This window comes from Oryza brachyantha, chromosome 10, assembly GCF_000231095.2.
Source record: "Oryza brachyantha chromosome 10, ObraRS2, whole genome shotgun sequence".
Taxonomy (NCBI): Eukaryota; Viridiplantae; Streptophyta; class Magnoliopsida; order Poales; family Poaceae; genus Oryza; species Oryza brachyantha.
Window position 1 is genome coordinate 6,819,100 of NC_023172.2, and position 21,039 is coordinate 6,840,138.

Below are 21,039 nucleotides of genomic sequence, written 5' to 3' on the forward strand. Positions count from 1 at the left end.
TATCCCATGTGAAAATTTAGGATGCTTTGTGGAGAAAATATCTAATATTAATTTAGTTCATGAGAATATCATATCGACTAATAAATTGTTTTTAGGGTTTATCTTTGGATTAACAATTATCCCTTTTAACAATAATCCCTTTTAAATTATACTCTAGTATCTAATGGTGATTTCCATTTGATGTTTGCTTGTGCATGCTGCATACTAGTTTTAAAGTTTATAATGCCTTCTTTTTTTATTTGTACTCTGTTTTTTTAAAAATATTAATGATATTTTTAAAATATAAAATCCAGTTGTAACGCACGATGAATTTGCTAGTCTCAAAAACATTATAAAAAATTGATGCACTAATTTCAAAATCATTGTAATATCAAGTTCACATATTGCAAGGAAAATTTTAATTAAATATTTATTCACACTATTTAATATTAACACAAAATTTAAACTATATAAAGCTAAATTTAAATGTTATTCCCTCCCCTCCATATTATACAGACAGTTTAACCAAGAAAACATATTTTTGGGAGTGTAAAAATTCATTACATAGTTGATTTGCAATATAACCGTTGCTTGGCAAACGTATCAAATGCAATGAATAAAATATGGATATGCAGATTCGTATTTTTTTTGTGGAGCTTCTGAATTTCTTCTCTCCGCCCTCTCTTCCCCGTACACGACCCGCCGACGAGCTCCCCGCCTCCGCCCGCGCTCGTTCCGCCGGGAACGGGCTCCTCCTCCCACCGCCTGCTCTGATCTCCCGCGAGCAGGGGCGCTGTCGTCCTCGGTGAGCATCCATCCATCCAGATCCTCCTTTCTCATCTCTCTATCCACGCGCTCTATGTTTTTTTCTCTTCTGGAATTTGCATCGTGAACCCTAGGTAGGTTCTCTTCTGGATCTGGCTTAATTTTCCTTGATGACAGGTTCTTTTTGTTCCCAAAGAGTTTGGGGATCCGCCACTGCTACCAACTAACTGCAGCACTCGTGTCATCTCAGGTACTAATTGTGTTTTTATTGCTTATTTTCTGATTCGCCACTGATCCTGCCATCCTGTAATGGGAGTTGATAGAATACCCTGTTGGTTTCTACATATTTTTGAATTCGTGAGATTTGTAAACTGGGATGTTTTTGCATTTCGTAGCCAGTTAACTACGTTTGTAATTTCTCTCACAGCACATGCACATTTGTGTCAGGTCAACCGCTGCATTTGGTTAGTTTTAGACGGTACAAAAGTATCTGTGGAGGAATAACTTCATTTTGTTATTTGCTCGGAAATTGTATAGTGCAGAAATATCAGCCCATCTTGGTACTATTCGTACTTAGTTTTGTGCTGTTTTTTTATCTGCAACTACTGGATACTGTAATTATTTCTTTTCAGGTATTGAACTTTTTGTTATATTCCCCTGGTTTCACATTATAATACTTTCTAGTCTTGCATGGATTTATATGTGTGCTAATGAATCTAGACACATATACAAAACATATATATTGATATATATAGATGAATCTAGGTAAACCCGGGAATACGTGTTATCTAGCTAAGGTGCTTTCATTTGTGTTAGTGAAGTTTAATCGAAATGGCCTTTTATGTGATTGTTTCAAGTAGAGAGATCAGGTTGCACCTGAACTGTCGTACTAGCCTGTTAAATTTGTAACAACTCTGTTACAGACTAACATGACAATATAAAGTTTGCCATAAATTATGATAAAATATTTGTGACCATGAGTAACCACACTCAATCATTTTTTCTCACAATATGAAAGTTTGGACATAAAAATGTTCTGTTTATTGGGTGTGCCTGTTGTTGACACATGTCTTTTGTCCCCTATTAATAGCGCACACCCTTTATAGCCAATTCATATTTAGTGATGTAAAATAATATAACATTTGTATTGTATTTGTACTTTTAAAATGACTATTAATGTCCTATGCATCGTGTTTCATGGTAAAATGTTGATGTTCCTTATTTTTATAGCATAGTTATTAATATATATAAATATATATTTTGGTATTATACTTATGTATGTGTAGATAAATTAAAATATATTTATTTTTAAAACACCCAACCTTAAGCCTCGTTCTCACATAAATAAACTATTACATATATTTGTAAATAAGTTTACAATTTTTGGAATACTAAATAGTCATGGTTAGGACTTGATTGTGAAATAAATATTACAAAGGGTCCCTATGTGATGGATCATTACAATCGAAACCACACGAAGGATCTGGAACCTTCTTTCTATTTCTGTATCCTCCTTTCACCACCATATTTCATCTGATGGTTAATATCTATTGCACCTGCTTTGTCTTTTTGTGAATCCAATAGCCATTTTTTTGCTTGATAACGTAGCTCGTTCTGGAAGTATCCTGATGAAAACTTTTCAATTATAGAGATTTGCCTACATGGTGTGGATTTTATTCGTTTGCCACAGCTGACTTTGGCTGTGGATCAAATTGAATCTACATATTAATAAACTGTAGTACATGTGGAAATTTTCCATAGCAAACTTAAATGCCTTTGCCTTTTTCTTGTTGTCATCGCCACATATAGCTGGATAAAACAAAGCTATTCAAGCTAATGAATTGGCGTGTTGCTATTAAATTGAGGATTAATCTGTGTCTGGCCTATTCGAAATGTCTTTGATGCTTGATGATACAGATGAGTCCAAACTCCAAATATGGTATTGATTTGACCATATTATTATTTTCTGGCAGATTGATGATTCTGCAACTGTTCTCACAGCCTTGCACCATATGAGCACACCTTCAGAAACTAGTGAAATGCCTTTGCTTGTAAATGTTGAAAGTCACCGCAAATCTTCTGACCATTATACAACATGGAAGGGAATACTTTGTTAGCTGAGGCTGAGATACAACTGGCAGTTGAAAGTTGGTGTTATTAGCATGCACAAGTTGAATATGTCATCATATCCTACTATCACGTGTGAAGAAGCTCTTAGAAGGGAGTTGGAATATCGGCAAAAGATTGAACGTAGTCATTCACATCTGCTGGTTGGCATTAACAGGGACCATCCACTGCTGAAAGTAAGTTTCTGGTTTGATGAATTTTGAGTAACTTTATGCAAAAATTGTTTGAGCAGATTGGTAAAATGCAAATAGTGTCACAACTAAGCTGACCAATAGAAGATATTTGACAATTTCATAATAGGATGTTTTCTTCACTAACTGGACAACCCAGTTTTTTCAACGAAAAAGAGCCTTTTATCTTGTAAATGTGGCTTGATCATTTGTGTTGTCCCTAGGTAATTAAACATTTGTACACCAGTTGTCATTTTGCAGTTTTTAATTCTAGTCTGGTTCTGCAGTTTTACCTATGAGTTCTGTCCTAATTAATTAAAAACGGGGGGATTCTTGATCTTTGTAACATATAAGACACTTTCAAATTGATGATGTTACATACTTACATGCACTACTACCTATGGGTTTCTTTATCATCTAACCATGGAAACAAAGTTTTCTTTAGTTATACATGCCGACATAGCACTAGAGTTCTTCCCATCAAAATATGCTATCTTTAAATGGTGATGCTTAAAGGGTTCCATGACCTCACTACACTCACCACAAGGCCAATCACTATTTGTTGGAGTGGATTGCTGGAACTGGAGGGAAAATACTAGGAAAACTGATTTTGCTGGTTGCTGCGGTCTGATAGTAGTGTTGGCTATAGCTAAAGACAAGGAGGCACAGAGGAGAAAAAGATTAGGGAGGGTGAACAAAAATGGTACACTGTGATCCAAAAAATGTCACAACAGCATATTTGCAGTGGCATATCCATAAATCACATTACCATTCACTTTGCAGTGGCAACGTGGTATATATCTAATATAGCACTCAAAATAATGATTCTAGCTGTGGAATTTTTCGTTTGATTTACACTGGGTTGTTGACTCCTCAGTCCTTGTACAGTTGGTTCCCCTGCGTTCCAGACTTCCAGTTTCTGGTTTTTAATAGTTTCAATTTGCTTTTCCGAATAATGAGTATAGCTTAGCATGTATTTAAGTAGTGAAGTACACAAGCGGACATCGTTGTCCATAATCATGACAGACGATGTGTTATTTGTTACTGTGCACCTTGCTACATTACTTTACATAATAAAATTTTGTCAATAAGTTCTTATAAAATGTTTCAGGATGTTGGATCTGGTTCATCCCCTGATTTCCTGACGAGGAATTCAGCCTTGGACAGCAGTATTCCCTCAGCACAAACATGTTTTGTTGGTTCCACTATGCAAAGACCGCCAGCAAATTGGTACCCCTCAAAGAAAAAGTTGAAAATTCTACAGCCTCCATCGCAGGCTTTGCAGACTCCCAGACCAAATTTGGTACCTTCCTTTTGGTGCAAAATATGTAAGGTGGATTGTGTTACTGAATTTAATTTTGGTGCCCATATCGGAGGGAAAAAACACAAGGCAAAAAAGCTGGAGATTCTTGGTAACAGAAACACTGGAAGACCTGGCACTATCAATCAATGTGCAGGTAACAAGAATCCTGGTCCAAATGGCAATGCAGGATCTGGATGCAGAAACAATGAACCAAATGTGTGTAGTAGCAATACTGCCAGACCACACAGTGACATATCATCTGGAAGCCAAACTAACAGAATAATTGATAATGTATGTACTTTTCTGCTAATGATGACTGCTTGCAACTTACACAATCACATGTTAATTGTAGAAATGTTTTAGTTTGTTTTCCTCTGACAAGTTTCATTCTCAGACCAACAAGGGAACCTCATCTTACTGTGATGGAATAAGCAATAGTAAACCAGATCAAAATGTATGAGCCTCCAACCAGAGTGAAGTATGCTATTTGTGCTACTAAGTGATAGCAAGAATGAACTAACTTCTGTTCTTTGAAATGCATAGTGCTGATCAAATTGCTGGATCATTTACAACTTATGAATAAAGACATTTCAAGCTTACTGCAAACTTGTAAGTCCTCTTTCATTTAATTCAGATTTGCTAACAAATTTATGTTAGTTAATTGGAAACTGGTGGCCTGTGAGTCCCTGAGACCTGGTGGATTTTTACTCTATTAGGTGTCATATGTAGTCCAATGTTATACCCATGGGTATGCTAACGGGCTAAAAATCCTTACCCATTGGGTACACCAAGTGTGGGTATGCAGTATTCTGTTTGGTCACCTGTATCCACTAATCCATAGGTCAAAAGCAATTGTAGACCTAGCACAAAACTGTGGATTGCCCCAGGCCCAACAACCATGAAACCCTAATACCCTAAGTATAAAATCATTTCATTATATTTAAATTATCATTTCTTCTTGATTTTGGAACGTGGCTGGATGATTTGCTTAGTTGCTTTTGAATTATGGTTGTTGGAATCATTGCTTCCGGGCACTCGATTGTTATGCATATGAAGTTTCTGTGGCAGGTATGGTTACCTGATGGGTACCATTACCCACATGGGTGTGGGTATGGAGAAATACTGCACCCGTGAGCGGGTTTGGGTCTTAGAGCGGGAGTGTTTGATTTACATGGGTGTGGGGTAAGAGAACCCAGTGGGTATATACCCCTTGCCTTCTCTAGCCGCTATCAACCCAAAAGTGTGCTTGGAGGATAAAACCCAAAATCATGATTCGAGGATAAAAATCTTACATTATGTGTTTACTTTTCAGATGAATCTAGCATTTTATGTCCATATACCATAATATTTATTATTGGTGTATTGCTTTACTTTGACAGCCAATATATCATTCTTATTTAATATGTTTTAGATCTGATAATTTAGCCCTGGGTTGAATGATTCCATTTCCATTCATCTCATTGTCAGGCTTAGCTTTACCATTTAGCATCGTCAAGACATCAAAGGAAGGGTCTTGTTAACCCTACTTATTCGTTTTGCAAGGTCATAGCAAACTGGAGGGACATTTTCCCTTTTATAGTTGTGTGTTGCGCTGCAAGTACAGCCAAAGATTTGAGTGCCATTCTTTTGCTGAAGAAAGTGTATGGAACTGCAGCTGAGCCACACTACCCTTTCTGTGTCGTGATAATATTGGTAATTTAATAAACACTAGCCTAGTTGTGCCATGCCATGCTAAACTTGCAGGTTGGCAAACTGAGGGCAAACAGGCCCTTAGCCTGAGATGTCCCATAGTTTTCTCTTTTCATAGCTTGCTTATTTTTTGTTGCAAATCGTGTAGAATAAATATCCTGGATCAGATGAATGTATCCTTGATGCTTTAGCTTGAAGTGCTCCAGAAATTGTTATCTGATCAGCATGCTAGTTTCTTCTTGTCAGTCTTCTCCAGCTTTCTTTTGGCATGATTTTGATGTTTGTACTTATAGTTTAAATATCATCACTTATTACAGTGTAGCTTTTATATTATATATCCTCACAGCATGGTCTTTGTGCTTTTCAAACCATCGTTGCCAATTTTTTATTTTGAAGCCTTTAAGGGCTTGTTGCCCCAATAATCGGGAGATGCCAGCCCAATCAGGAGGAAGTCTTTCTACACTTCAAAAGCTAGCGCATGAGGTGAGAGACTCCTCACTTTTTAAGTTGGTGTCACTCTCACTAAACTTCTAATATGAGACTATTCCTAACAATCTCCCCTGTCACAACATTGATGTACCTCAGTACTGACCGGCTTCACAGGAACCCATGGTCCACTGGTCTTTGGGCCTACACCTCCTGAGTGTGCACGGGCCAAGATTATAGATCCAGCTCTAATACCACTTGTTGGTCCAACATCGGAAGACGCCGGCCCAACCAAGAAGAAGCCTTTCTACATTCCAAAAACTAGCCCATGAGTTGAGACACTCCTCACCTTTTAAGTTAGTGCCACTCCTCCTAAACTTCCATTGTGAGACTATTCCTAATAGGGCTTACACTTGCTGGTCCTCATGTACAAGGCAGGCGCCTTAAATACAACCGAGAAATTTAACAATATGTCACTCTATAAAGGTGGCTTTAACAGAATGTCACCCCATAGAACATTCTTATAAAAATGCGACTCCATAGAGTATGCTTAATAAAATGCCACTTTAGGGTGATTAGAGGCTTTTAATCACACTTGTGGTGATTAGAGACTTCTAATACTTTAGGAGTGATTAGATGCTTTTAATCCTCCTCTCCCTTCTCCTACCGTCGGCGCCTTTCCCGTCGTCGTAGCCGGGGAGGATTCGTACTCCCTCCTCTCCCCCATCCTCCTCGCCGGCGTTGCCACCATTTACTGTCGCAGCTGTCGTCGCCATCTTCAGCCTCCACTTTGCCTCCTCCTTGTCGTCGTCGACGGGTGGCGACTCCAGCGACCGCGCGTTGACGGGCGATGACTTTGGTGGCCGCGCGCTGACAGGCAATGACTCCGGCGGCCGAGTCGTCACTAGCGGCTGGCTCAGGACAGGCGATGACTCCGATGATGACCGCATGGACGAACGCTGGTTTTTTAGATAATGGATTATATTAAACCCAACCTCTACACCTTGTCAGGTTATACATAGCCAAAACCAAAGCCACAACCAAAGCCACAGTTAGGAGTACATAAGACTCATCCTGTTACATGGGAACAAATAAGAAAGTTTAATAATTAATTAAGGAATAATGCAAGGCTACGCTTTAATTCTCCTTCTAAAATTCCATCCATATGTAGCGAAAAACTCCATGACTCGCTTCTCCAAAAGTCTGCACATGGCTTGAACCTCTTCTCTCTCATCTTCTTTAAGAAGCAAAGACCAAAGCCTTGTCCAATGCGTTCCTCTGAATATTACTTGCAAAAGAGATGTATGATTGTAGCCATTGAAGACCATATCATTCCTACAAAGCCAAACAACCCAACAGAATTTCGCTATGCCCAACCAAATTTGTCTTTTAAATTTAGTATCAAAACCATTCAACCAATTTCCCAACAGGTGAGAAATACTTCGTGGTTGTCTAATTCCAAACGTAAGGTATATCGTACTCTAACCATATCTAACCATTATACAATCAAAGAAGAGGTGTTATGTCGATTCTTTAGAGTTAGAGAAGCTACCTAGTAGGCTACCTTTCCATTTTCTTTTCGCTAGGCTATCTTTTGTTAGAATCACTCCTTTTTTAGATACTATAGAAATACATTAATTTTTAACGGAATTCTTACTTTCCAAATTAAGGACTTCATGGGTATTACACCTAATGACATTAATAACTTATACATGGATTTCACGGTGAACAAACCTTATTGGTTTTCCAAATGAATTGATCATGCTCATTTGTCAGATTAATGTTAATCACTTTTGAGACTATGGCATACCAATCTTTCAAGTTTGTTCCCACTATTCCTCTAAACGACACATTCGGAGGTGTTCTTCGTAGCACTTCAGCCACAACCTTGTTTTTATTCCTAACCAGGTTGTTCAAATTAGGGAATTCCTTCTCAAGAGACCGGTTTCCCACCCAATCCTCCCAAAATATAACTTGTCTCCGATTGTTCACCTTGAAGTGAACAAGTTGTTGGAATTAATCCTTCGCAGCCATGAGAGTAGCGCAGAAATGAGAGTACCCATGTTGTTTTTGAACCTGCAGAATGGTTTTTTTATCCAAGTATTTTTTCCTAAGCAACTTCTGCCAAATTCTCTCTTTGTTAATTAACTTAAAGATCAATTTGCTAAGCATACACTTATTTTGGATCTCTAGGTTCTGAATACCTAACCCTCTACACTCATTAGGACGAACGCGGGTTAGCCTCTAATCACCTCTGGTATTTTAGTAAGAAGCATACTCTATGGAGTGACATTTTTATAAGGACGTTCTATAGGATGACATCCTGTTAAAGCCACCTTTATGGAGTGTCATATTGTTAAATTTCTCACTAGATCCTCTGACTTAAAAGTTAAAGAGAGACTCGGTGGGCCCATGGATGGTGAGGCCCACATGTCAATGACAATGGTCATCTGCCTTTACGTGAGGAACTGTGTCTGTTTTAGATGAGCTTTCCTATTAGCTCGGAAAGCCGTGGGGACGGTCTTTCCCCTGCCAATCGAGGGGATTGTCCTTAATTCTAAATTTCTCTCCGAGTAAAATATATGGGTGGTCTTAAACTTGAGAGCGAGTGTCCGTTAGGTCCATGAACTTGGAAACTGCATATCTAGATCCATAATCTTGGTTTAATGATTTGTAGCGGGTCCAAACCTCATTTGACACAGGCTGACTCCCGACGTGGCAATCCACGTAGGAAGAACATTTGCAATTTACCCCCTCCACGATAAAAAATGCTAAAATAATTATAATTTAATCCTTGATGGTACAATACCTCTCTAGAAATCCCCAAACCCCTCACATTCCTCCCATTCTTCCCTCAACCATAGCATTCGAGGAAGGGAGAGCGGCGATTAGTGAGGGAGGGGTTGGGGGATTTTTTGGAGGTTTCTAGAGAGGTGTACCGTCAAGGATTAAATTACAAATTCTAGCATTCTTTATCATAAAAGGAGTAAATTGTAAATGTTCTTCCTACGTGGATTGCCACGTCGGGAGTCAGCCTAGATCAAATGAGGTTTGGATCCACTACGAATCATTAAACCAAGATTATGGACCTGGATATATAGTTTTCAAGTTCATGGATGTAAGTGACTGTCCATGTATTTTACTCTTTCTCTCTTGATTTTCCTTGCTGGAAGTGGTGTGAATCCAGTATCCCATATCTTCAGGCTAAGTTGGGTGTGGTACTAGTACCTCGCCATTATTTCTCTAGGCTTAATCCTAAACTCCTTCATTTTTTTTTGGTCAGGATGATAATTGATGGATTCTTCATGACCTAATCTGCTGTTTGGTTGCATAACTGCAAGAGGAGGGATTTACTGATCTGATATGTTATGGCGATTATGAATGGATAAGACACACAAATATGAAAAAGAAACTGAAAAGAATTTATCGGTGAAACATTTATATTTGTATTATTCGTGTTTCAAAATTCTAGAAGGCAGTGCAGAACTTTGAATTTTAAAACATAGTTTGGTGTTGATTGTGAAGTTCTTTTTACCCGTAGTTTATTTTTCACCATTTACTTTTAGATTGCTTAAGACATAAAAGTTTTACCTATAAATTATTTTTTAGTGTTGATAAGGCTGATAGTCAGCTATAGGTTATGATAAAAAAAAAGTTCCCAAAATTAACTCCAAAATTCAAATTTGCTGTTAAGCCAATAAAGATTAGACGGACGATGATGACGGGCCAACGGAGTGAAGGGTGCTACAGTACTCATAATATACGCTTTTAGAGTGGTCCTCTGGTTAACAAAGTTCCAGACGTGTAGACCTCGCAATCCAGAATGAACAATCCCAATCAATCATACGTAAAAAAATACGGTGCACTTGTTTTGCCATCACACGCAACACCTTATCTGGACCGTCGATTGATTGTTCTTGCTTTTTTCTCTCACACTGAAGCTGACCATTCCTTGCTTGATTTTTCACATTGAATGATTGAAAGAGCCAGCGTCTCTGCTGATTGCTAATTTGGAAACAGATGATCATCCCCATCCATCTGACCACTGATCACAAATCCTCTTCCCAGTGACAGTAACAAGTTCACAGCTTTGAAGATTTCTCTTGGTCCAGAACTTCTCTCGGTGCAGTTCGCACACACTCCAATTATCCAATGCACCAACAGCCACAAAATTGCAAGCTTGCAACTGCAAGCTAGTAAGATCCAAACACCATGGTCCCTCCCTGTAGCCGCCATGCTCCCAGTTGCTGTCTATCCATGGTGTCTGCATCCTCCTGGCCTCCCTAGCCAAGAGTTTCTCCCAGTTCTCACCAAGCCATGTACTTCGAGCTGCCTCTCCCCAGCCACAAGCTCCGCCGCCGTCCACGTGTCGCTACCCCGGTGATGCCACTTCGCGCGCCGCCATTGGTCCACATCGGAAAAAAAAAAGAGAAAGGCAAAAAGGAAAAGAAGAAAAGTGAAAGGCATATCCATGTTTGGATTGATGGCTGGAGATTTGTGGCGCTGCTGCCTCCGGTGTTTCCTATTTACTCACTAGTCACTAGTAGCGTGCGTACGTAGTAGCTAAGTTAAGCTAGCAATGGAGACCTCGTGCTTCCTGACCTCCAAGGCCGGCAGGGTCAAGAGCCTGGCGATGCCGTCGCCGGCCGGCGCTGCGAAGGCCAGGCCGCAGCTGCTCTTGGGCGGCGGCCGGCGAGCGGCGAGCTCGTCGGTGACCACCTGTGAGTGATCCATCGCCTGTGCGCGCGCTGGTGATTCGTTTTGCATGGAGTTTGATGGTTTGTGTGGCGATTGGGATGTGCAGGTTGCAGCTACGACGGCGCGGCGCCGGCGATCGACCCGGACTGGCGGTCGTTCCGGGCGCAGCTCTACTTCAGCGAGCAGTACGCGAAGAGCGTGAACCCGGCGGTGGCGGCGGCGAGGAGGACGTCGACGACGCCGGAGCCGGTGAAGATCGGCGACAAGTGGGCGCACCCGCTGGTGGAGCCGGAGAAGGGGTGCCTGCTGGTCGCGACGGAGAAGCTGGACGGGTCGCACATCTTCGAGCGCACGGTGATCCTGCTGCTGTCAGCCGGCGTGCTGGGCCCCGTCGGCGTGATCCTGAACCGGCCGTCGCTGATGTCGATCAAGGAGGCGCAGGCCGTGTTCGCGGAGACCGACATCGCCGGTGCCTTCTCGGGGCGGCCGCTCTTCTTCGGGGGCCCGCTGGAGGAGTGCTTCTTCCTGCTGGGGCCGCGCGCGGCGGCGGCGGGCGACGTGGTGGGGCGGACGGGGCTGTTCGACGAGGTGATGCCGGGGGTGCACTACGGGACGCGGGAGAGCGTGGGGTGCGCGGCGGAGCTGGTGAAGCGCGGCGTGGTCGGGGTGAGGGACTTCCGGTTCTTCGACGGCTTCTGCGGGTGGGAGCGGGAGCAGCTCCGCGACGAGGTGCGCGCCGGGCTGTGGCGCGTGGCGGCGTGCAGCCCCGCCGTGCTGGGGCTCGCCACCGTCGTCAAGGGCGGCCTCTGGGAGGAGGTGCAGGGGCTCGTCGGCGAGAGGAGGGTCTGGTGACCGATGCAACTACACCTCTGAACTCTGTGTGTGCGTCCGTGTGTGTTGTAATTAATTAATTAATCTCTTAATTAAGTCACAAGGTAAAGTAATTAACTAATGCCTCCAGGTTAACGATTTTGGCACGTGTAGATATGCATGCTCCACGTCTCCTGAAGGCTGATATAATTTCAAACGAAAAATAATTTATAAATATGTATTCTTAGCGCTCTCAAAGCTTTGGCCGGAAAATAAGTTTCCTAAAAAAGCCCCTAAAATCAACTTTAAATTTAAAATCAAAAATTTAAATTTTGACCTATAAACATAAACAGAAGCGAACAGAGAAGAATGTTCAACTCCTCTTGGGTGGTGGTTTTCACCGCTTTGTGAATCTCCATTTTACTCATAGAAACTTGGGTACTTATGCGATACATGAGGTTGCTTGATACGTGTGGTACAACTTTTCTAAGACTTAGGATCTGTTTAGCACGGCTCTGTTTTAATTTTTCCTGTTTTGCTCTACTAGCTTCACCTAGGAGCAACTCTGCTAAGAAGTTTGTGGAGTTGGTGGTTCTATTTGGCATGTAGCATACCTCTAGCTCTAGAAAAATAAGATTTATCTGACAAATGTCAAGTATGCTACTAATTAGTGATTGGTGTCTATTTTGATGTATGCAGAACTTGTGTAAGCGATGTAATATGATGTAGAATATTATAAGATTTATAATATGATGTACATTATTATAATTGTATTTGAAATAAAAAACAATTGTCTATATATAACTAATGATAGACAAAGAACAAAGTTCATCATTCGAACATAGACCATTTGCCAATACATTAATTCTAGTTCCAAGCTAGAGAAAGAGTGGTGGCCAACTTATCACGGAATAGATCCATAGTAGGAGCATTTGGTTCTGTAGTATCTCTATTTGATGTAGCTACATATTTGCAATACTGTCGGAGCGTAAGCTCTTCGAGCGGGAGTCCGTGGGATCCCGTCAGTGAGTTCGGCGTAGGGGTGTGAGGACAGGGCCCAAAAGCCTTGTCAGGGTGAAGGGACTAGCAAAGGAGAGTTTTTTGGGCGGTCAGGCCCTCGAATGAACGCGGAGAGATTATACAGGTTTGAGCAACCGGGAGGCATAATACCCTACTCATGTTGCTTGCACACTATGAGAGTAAATGCATTACAAGCTTCTGTGAGAATGTTCTTCTTGTCCTCTTCGCTATTGGCTAGGGCTGAAGTCCTAGGGAGATAGCCTAGAGGGGGTGAATAGGTGTCCTGAAAAATTCTTCAATTCGTAGCCGGACCGTCCGGCCTCAGGGATCGGACCATCCGGTCGGGGCTCTCAGGTTGGGCCAGGAGCTCTGGCTGGACCATCTAGCTATGAACATAGGATCGTCTGGTCAGAGAAAGGAGGGACTTTTAAGTCCTCATTTCTTGATGAAGTTCCTGGGAATGTGTAGTATGTGTGTGAAAGATGAACTCAAGAAGATCACACAAACAACAAGAAACCAAGAAACACACAAAGATGGACATGAGAGATTTTTACCCGAAGTTTGGATCCTTGGATCCTACTTTTCGTTGAGGTGCTCCACTGAGCAGGATCCCTCTTGATCTTTTTCCTCTCTTGGCTTCCTCACACAAGGGCAACATGGGTCTCCGAGTTCACTCCTAAGCGCTAGCAAGCCCTTGATCGACTACCAAAGTTTAGATCAACATGCCTTGCCTAGCCCTAAGTTGCAACCTGCTCTACATGGCAACCTTCTAAGTCGAACCACAAGAATCCACTAGAAAACTTACGTATTTCCTTGTGGAGGTTAGACACCAACCTTCACAAATTTGATCCCGGGTGATCCACAAAGCTTGAAGGCTCGTGGGCGATGCCTATCCATCTAGGAGCATGAACTCTAAAAGCAATAGGCCTCCACGTATCCACATACATCCATTTGGTCGCTCAACATCACTCAACAACTCTCATAATCACTCAAAGACACTCATAATCACTCACTGATCTCTAACCTCACAATCTAGGAATGGCCCTTGCCTTAACCTCACAATGCTAGAATCCTGAGGTGACTTATAAAGGGCAGTCAAACGTCAGCTAGCCGTTGGATAAAGTTACATGGGCCGGACTGTCCGGGCCCAGGGACCGGACTGTCCGGCTATTACTTGTACTCTTGCTATAGCCTGGGGCCGAACTGTACGGTCCAGGCTCTCTGGAATTTCACTCATATAAGCCTCTACCACTCATCACTCACTCACAGATGCATGTAGCGACTTGGTGACCCCTCTTAATAGTACGGATTGTCCTATAACTCAAAACGACTTCGATCGTCTTGACTCCGTTTGCTTTTCGCCTTCTTGGATCACTTCTCGCTTAAAACAATTTCGCACATTCCGTGCATGAGTCAAACTTCTCTGCATCCACAATTTGTTAGCACACACTTGCTTTGACTAGGATTGTCATTAATCATCCGAAATTCATTTTACGGGTTAGATGCACTTTCAAGGGCTTCTTTTTATACTGCAAGGGGACACCACAACGGCCACTATTTCCTATGCCCATGGCTGGCAAGTGATCATTTTCATAGGGACTATTGCGGTTGCTTGCCATTAGTCCACCCAGCACCACGCCGCTCATGTCCGGTCCCATCTGTCAGTGGGTAGGTAGAAGGCGTCGGCACTCCTTGGAATCCAGCGGTCCGATCGAGGGGCCGTCGCGGCTCTCTCACAGTCATCCGTCACATTTAATGCGATGGCCACGTGAGAGAGACATGCCATCGGGAGGAGTATGCCTACAAAAGACAAGTCACATTTAACCTCTCCGTTAGGGAACACATTAGATATTTACCTAAACCTGTGGGTCCTTGGGCGGATCTGTCACGCCCAGAAATTTACACCAATTTCTGAATAATAGCATGCATTAATCTCCGTCCAGGAATCATCCCGAGTACACACTATGACAAATTAATACACAGTTCCATGACTTAAAAACAAATAAAAACAATTATCTATCGAAATGCAGTGGAAAAGGAAAACAAACTAAACCATCTAATCTTCAGCTTCAGTTGGCGAAGACGGCTCCACACCACAGGCATTCTCGACGGCAGACTGAACCTCACTTCAACCTTGGGAACAACCTTCTGACTGGAACTCTGGCACTTTCTCTGGTGGGGAAAAATTAAGCAAGGTTGAGTACAAACCACCGTACTCAACAAGTAACACCCAAGAGCAGGGGGAATAATGAATGCAATAGGATACACGGATAGGCTAAGGTTAAATTGCTCAAAGCTGCAGTAATTTAGCAAACAGTAAATAAAATAGACTGAAATAAAAGTAAAGTAGCATTTAAAATAATCATCCACTGTCCAATGTAGCACCACGTTGCAACAGGCCCAAATTGCTATCGAACGTTACACCACGTAGCGACAGGGTCAACCCTCTGCCCAACGTTAAACCACGTTGCGACAGACCCAAACCACTACCAACGTTACACCACGTTGACAGGGTCAAACCAGTTCCAAGATTAATCCAATTATTAAAAGGTTCAACTAATCCCAGTGAATCTGTCAGTTCGCCCATTAACCACAGGCATGGCTATTTGAATAGTTTTACTCTACAGAGGTGTACAACTTTACCCATAAGACATGGCTCCCAAGCATGTTACCATGCCCCAACGTATCACCACGATACCTCAGTACAGAAACCATGATAAGACATTTCACCTAACCCTCCCTAGACAATCGCACCGCACTTCAGGTTTCACCCCCTCCTTTACACCAAGTCGGGCAGTCCCCTCTTGTGTCTTGGTGAATCCGGAAGCAGCAGAGGCTTTCGTTACACCACGATTGCCCGTACATACTCCATCACGCTCACCCTTGCCTTGGTACATCGAATAGGGATAGGCTAGATTACGAGTCTCACCGTTGCCCATTCTGGCTTGTGGTTAGTACGTGTAAGACTTCCAGGGTTTCCCGAGAACCGGTCCTTAATTTCCATGGGTGCGATTCTCAAAACCATGCACTCACAGCCCACCATAAGCAATATTTTAGTTATATTAAATCCACATCGGGAGATTAACCATGATCACAACCATTAAAGGTCTATCAAAGTCTAATCAATAATTAAATAATAATTGGTGAGCTAGTTGAACTAAGCATGGCTAAGCATTTCCTAAGCCTATTTCTAGTCAAATTAACCCTGGGATATCAATAATAAATGAGAATCAACGGATATAAAGGTAATAGCCCAATAGATAAATACAATAAATACATTTGAATACAATGCATGTTTGAATGTAAAAGCAGGGAAATTTTATAAACATAGGTTCAATATGATCAAAGAAGGATGCCACGTGCCTTGCTTAGACCCACGAGAAACTTTGGCGACGACTTCGGGAACGAACGGCGCTGCGACGGGGTCAAAACCTACGACAAACAAGGCAAAACAAGAAAAACAGGCTATAAAACTACTGAAACAGAGAAAGAAACTATTTTTAATGGATTCTTGGTATTTTTCTTGATTTAATGAAACTTGAATGGACCTAAACGGAGACTAGATAAATTACTTATAAATTTTAGAAGATTATCTGTATTTTTAAACTAAACAGAAAACCTTATTGATTTATTGCGCAATTAATCGGAGGCATGACGTCAACACAGGAGTGAGAGGAGGCTGACCGCTGGGGCCCATTTGTCAGTGGGAGAGAGGAGAGATTGAGGGGATGACACATGGGCCTGGGAGGAGAGGAGAGAGAGAAGGGAGGGGGTGGCTGACGTATGGACCCCGTTGGGAAGGGAGAGAGAGGGCAGGGTGTCCGGCTGGCATGTGGGCCCCACTAGCCGGCCACACAGAACAGAGAGGAGGGGGAGGACGGCTTTGGCCGGGCGGAGGAGGGCAGCGGCATCCGGCGCGGAGGGCGGCGTCCCGGTGGCGAGCGACGCGAACCGGTGGGTGGCCGCGGACGGCGATGACCCAGTGGGTGACAGCGCGAGAGCTGGCGATGGCGCTAAGAGCGGCGGCGCCGAAGGGAGAACGGCGGCGGCTCAGGGAGGACGACGACGATGGCGTGACGGGAGGGCGACGACGCTCCGGCGTTGGCGAGGTCGCGTCGGTGACGGCGAGGCGAGGGGGACGACGGGCGGAGGGGCGACGGTGACTTCTGGGGCACGCACACGCGTGGCAGCGGCGGCGACCTCAGCGATAGCGTGCGGAGGGAAAAAGAGAGGGGAAGGGGGACGGCGACGGCTTACTGGCGGCGGGAACGATGGCGGTTAGTCGGCGTCGTGGCGGGACGGGTGGTGACGGCCGGCGGTGCGGATGGCGGCGCACAGGTGGCGAGATCGGGCGCGGCGACGAGGTGGCTAGGCACGGCGGCAGCTCGGGTGGAGAGGGGAAAAGTGGCGGCGGCGGGCAGGGAGGCGAATTTTATAAGGGTGGCGTGGCTAGGGCGGAGGTGGCGGTTATAGACCGCGTCGGGCGCGGCGAGGACTCGGCGGCGGCGCGGCGATGTCGGGGCGAAGGCGGACTCGGCCGGCGGCCGGACCGATCGCTGATAGGCGGGCCCCACCTGTCAGAGGCGTGAGGGAGGAGGGAGGTGGCGGCAAACTTCGCGGGCGCGGGCGAAGCTGGCTCGGGGCGAGCTGGGCTGGCGGCCCAGGCGGAGGGGCGAGGGGGAGGGACGCGCGGGAAAGGAGCGGGAGGCCGGCTCGGCTGGGCCGGCCTGGAGGGAGAGGTGGGCTGGCTCGGCTGGGCCGGCCCGGGAAGGAGGAGAGGCAAAAGAAAAAGGAAAAAGAAAAGGAAGGGGAGGCAAATTGGACTTCGGCCCAATTTGGGAAGGAAGGAAAAAAAGAAAGGAAAAAGGAGGGAAAAAGAAAAGCCCCACTTTTGCCGAATTTTAAATTAATTTGTTTGGCCAAATTTTATAGTCTGCAATTGAAGTTTAAAACCCGTTAATTGATTTGGAACTTCGATTTAATTAAATTAATTCCTTTAGAGGGATTTTTCCTAAGTTAATTAAGCCAATTATTATTTACAATTTCCTTTTTACGAATTTAGGCTTGCGAAAACTCAGGGCGTGACAGGATCCCACATTATCTCCATGACGCTAATCTCTAACTAGAAAAGTAAATGCCTGAGCTTGTGAAGCTTCTGGCCCAGTAGGTCCATAAAACTCACTTGGATAAGCCGTATTATTGAACCAGACAAAACAGCAAGCGATAAAACCAAAGACAGATAAAGCGCCTAAACTATAAGACAATATTTTTGAGTTTGCAAAAAAAGTATTCTATTGGATTAAATAAATAATAAGAAAATTGCAAAAACAGGGAAGCAATTAAAAAGATTTGATTTTTCTTTTCCCATCCTCATGGCCTTTCTATCCTTCTAATCGAACTTGAAATTGGATTCGAAGTACGACTTAGTCGAATGCGCCTATTTTGAATCCAAAATTATTTTCGTCTACTTCCTTCCACACGCAATAATTATTCAACCACTCTCGGACCCCACAATCGCAAGATGCATATCAGGTTGTGAAATAAGAATATCCCCAACGGTTCGTCTCTAGTTGAGAGACTCCGCTAATTGCAATTCAGCATTGAATTGATTCTATCATTGATGTATTTGCAATTCAATGCGAATCAATATATCCCATGGTTTTTCTCCCCCCCTCCACCTATCGCGTTACTTTTTTAGAGTATTTAAAATCATACTATAATGCTTGATATTCATTCCTTTTTGCTAATTAGAATTAGCAATTTCATTTGCTATGATTCCGCGTTCGGCATATAAGATAATTTATCTTATCTCTCTCATTTTCCACGCGCACGCTTTCCAAAATTTTTTGTGAAAATTTTCTGTAGGAAAGGTGCTTTAAAAATCATATTAGTCTATTTCATATTTTTTAATAATTAATAATTAATTAATCATGTACTAATCTATTACTACGTTTTCCGTGCCAGATAAGTTAACTTATCTACCTCCCCAACGAACGCGGCCTATGTTCTCCTTAGTGAAATGTTAATCATTAAATTATTAACAAATAACAAAAAAACAAAATATCTCAAAAAAGTCTATAATGATGGACTGAAAATACCAAGAAATTCGTGTCTTCTCTTTATTATGTCTCTCATACATACATACATACATACATACATATATATATATATATATATATATTGGAATCATACAATTCATATACGATCCATTTGTCTATAGACTAGAGATCATCATATACATCTAGAAAGTCGTATGCTTTGGAAGAAGCTCGTACAGTTTGGGAAGGGGTTTTTTGAGTGAAAAGAAGAATCTACTTCAACGGATATGCCCTTAGGCACGACCATACATAACATAGAAATCACACATGGAAGGGGTGGGCAATTAGCTAGAGCAGCAGGTGCTGTAGCGAAACTGATTGCAAAAGAAGGTATGCAATTTAGGTACTCAAACTTGTTTAAGTTTGGATCCATTCACAATAGCGATCAACTCCTTTGGAATCCATATGCTTGGCCTTCACCTCTCTTGGTTTGATCCAATGAAGATAGCAACCACATGTCCACGGTTATTCTTCATGATCTCATGAGAACCATAGAGAAGTCTGAGCTTAGCCAGATCGTCATGGGTTGAGGCAAGCTTAGGCTCAGCCTTCCTGCGCTGCTAGGGTCGGACTGTCCGGCCGAACCTCTCTGCCAGACAAAGGGGTCTGGTCGGACTAGCCAACCCAGGCCGGACTGCCTGACCTCAGGGTTGTTCTTACCTCCCTCTTCACCATTTGACTCCCCTTCCTTCACAAATGCTAGACATGATTTACCATTGATCATGACCCTCTTTGAGCTAGCATTTGCGCCGGGGGAATACCCAAGGCTATACTTATCCTTGTTATGATGAGTGACGATAGTTTTGAAGAGGGCTTTCTTCGATTGGTAAGTTCGAATGCATCCGAACTTCACCAAAGTCTCCAACCTCTCATTCTCCTTATTCAACTCCTTGAGAACTGCATTGTTTCAAACTTACATTGCGAAACTAATGGAACTAAACCGAGACAGTCATATCTAATCGATCTGACGAGTTGACAATTACAAACTCACATTGCAAAGTTGACTAACCTCACGCTGAGAGCTCCTCCTGTCAAAAATTGTGGCGATGCGCCAGAAATTGTATTTATCAGATGATTGTTGATAATTTACAAGTTGTGGGCCGGGGTGCGGTATTTTTACCCCTAAAACTAACTTGAAATGGATACATATTTGTATCTTATTACCTAACTTATTACACACGGATTCTATCTAAATAAATGCCTACAGCAAACTTATTATTTACACATATTGCTTCTTCATGGACTCTGTTTCCTTTCCAAACCGTTTTTCCCCTTTTCACATCCAATCAGACTCCTCCAATCCATTTCGTTTTTCTATCACTTGTCCGATTCTGTTTCTACCTGATTATTCTGATTGCCATAATTAGTCCGATTCAATTATATCATTGCGCTTTTGTCTCTCTAACAGCTAAATCCAAATTTCGTCATTAACAACATCACATTGACTACAACCAAGAGAGGTAATATGTCAATTTAAGAATATTTTGCTAAGATGAAATCTTTGAGAGATGAAGTAATTGCCGACGGTATGATGATCAATAATGAAGATCTTATCCAATACATCATCACTGGTTTGGGCCTAGATTATAGTGAAGTGGTGTCCGCTATTTGTGCAAGAGGTGAACCGATCACGTTGGGTGAGTTATATTCCCAACTCCTCAATTTTGAAACCCGCTGGACTCTATACAATGGAGGACAGGAAGTTGGAGGCACTGCCAATTCAGCATATCGTGGTGGCAGCTTTGGCAGTCAAGGCAGTGCAAACAACATCGGTGGTCGTGGTTACGGTGGAAACACATTGCGCACCTGAGGACGTGGTGGAAGCAACAACATCTCCACCAACAACTTTACTGGTGGATGTGAGCACAGCCAATTAGGAGGACCTGACCATCATCCCACATGTCAGGTGTGTTTCAAAAGGGGACACATGGCTGTAGATTGTTGGCATCGATTT

At 42.9% G+C, this 21,039-nt stretch overlaps 1 protein-coding gene, 1 non-coding gene and 1 pseudogene across 2 annotated transcripts; all 3 read left to right on the plus strand.

The window, feature by feature from the left end:
- The first annotated feature begins 644 nt into the window (after window positions 1–644).
- Window positions 645–6,423, plus strand: LOC102717553 (annotated as a pseudogene).
- A 4,472-nt stretch (window positions 6,424–10,895) lies between these two features.
- On the plus strand, window positions 10,896–12,104 carry LOC102717828 (UPF0301 protein TC_0483). Its single transcript, XM_006661636.3, has 2 exons — window positions 10,896–11,180; window positions 11,264–12,104. Exons 1-2 carry the CDS (start codon window positions 11,039–11,041, stop codon window positions 12,007–12,009), a joined length of 888 nt encoding a protein of 295 aa, XP_006661699.1. The 5' UTR covers window positions 10,896–11,038; the 3' UTR covers window positions 12,010–12,104.
- An 8,512-nt stretch (window positions 12,105–20,616) lies between these two features.
- On the plus strand, window positions 20,617–20,755 carry LOC121055643. The gene has a single exon (XR_005812677.1). It is a non-coding gene; the product is annotated as a small nucleolar RNA Z247 (small nucleolar RNA).
- The last annotated feature ends 284 nt before the right edge of the window (window positions 20,756–21,039 follow it).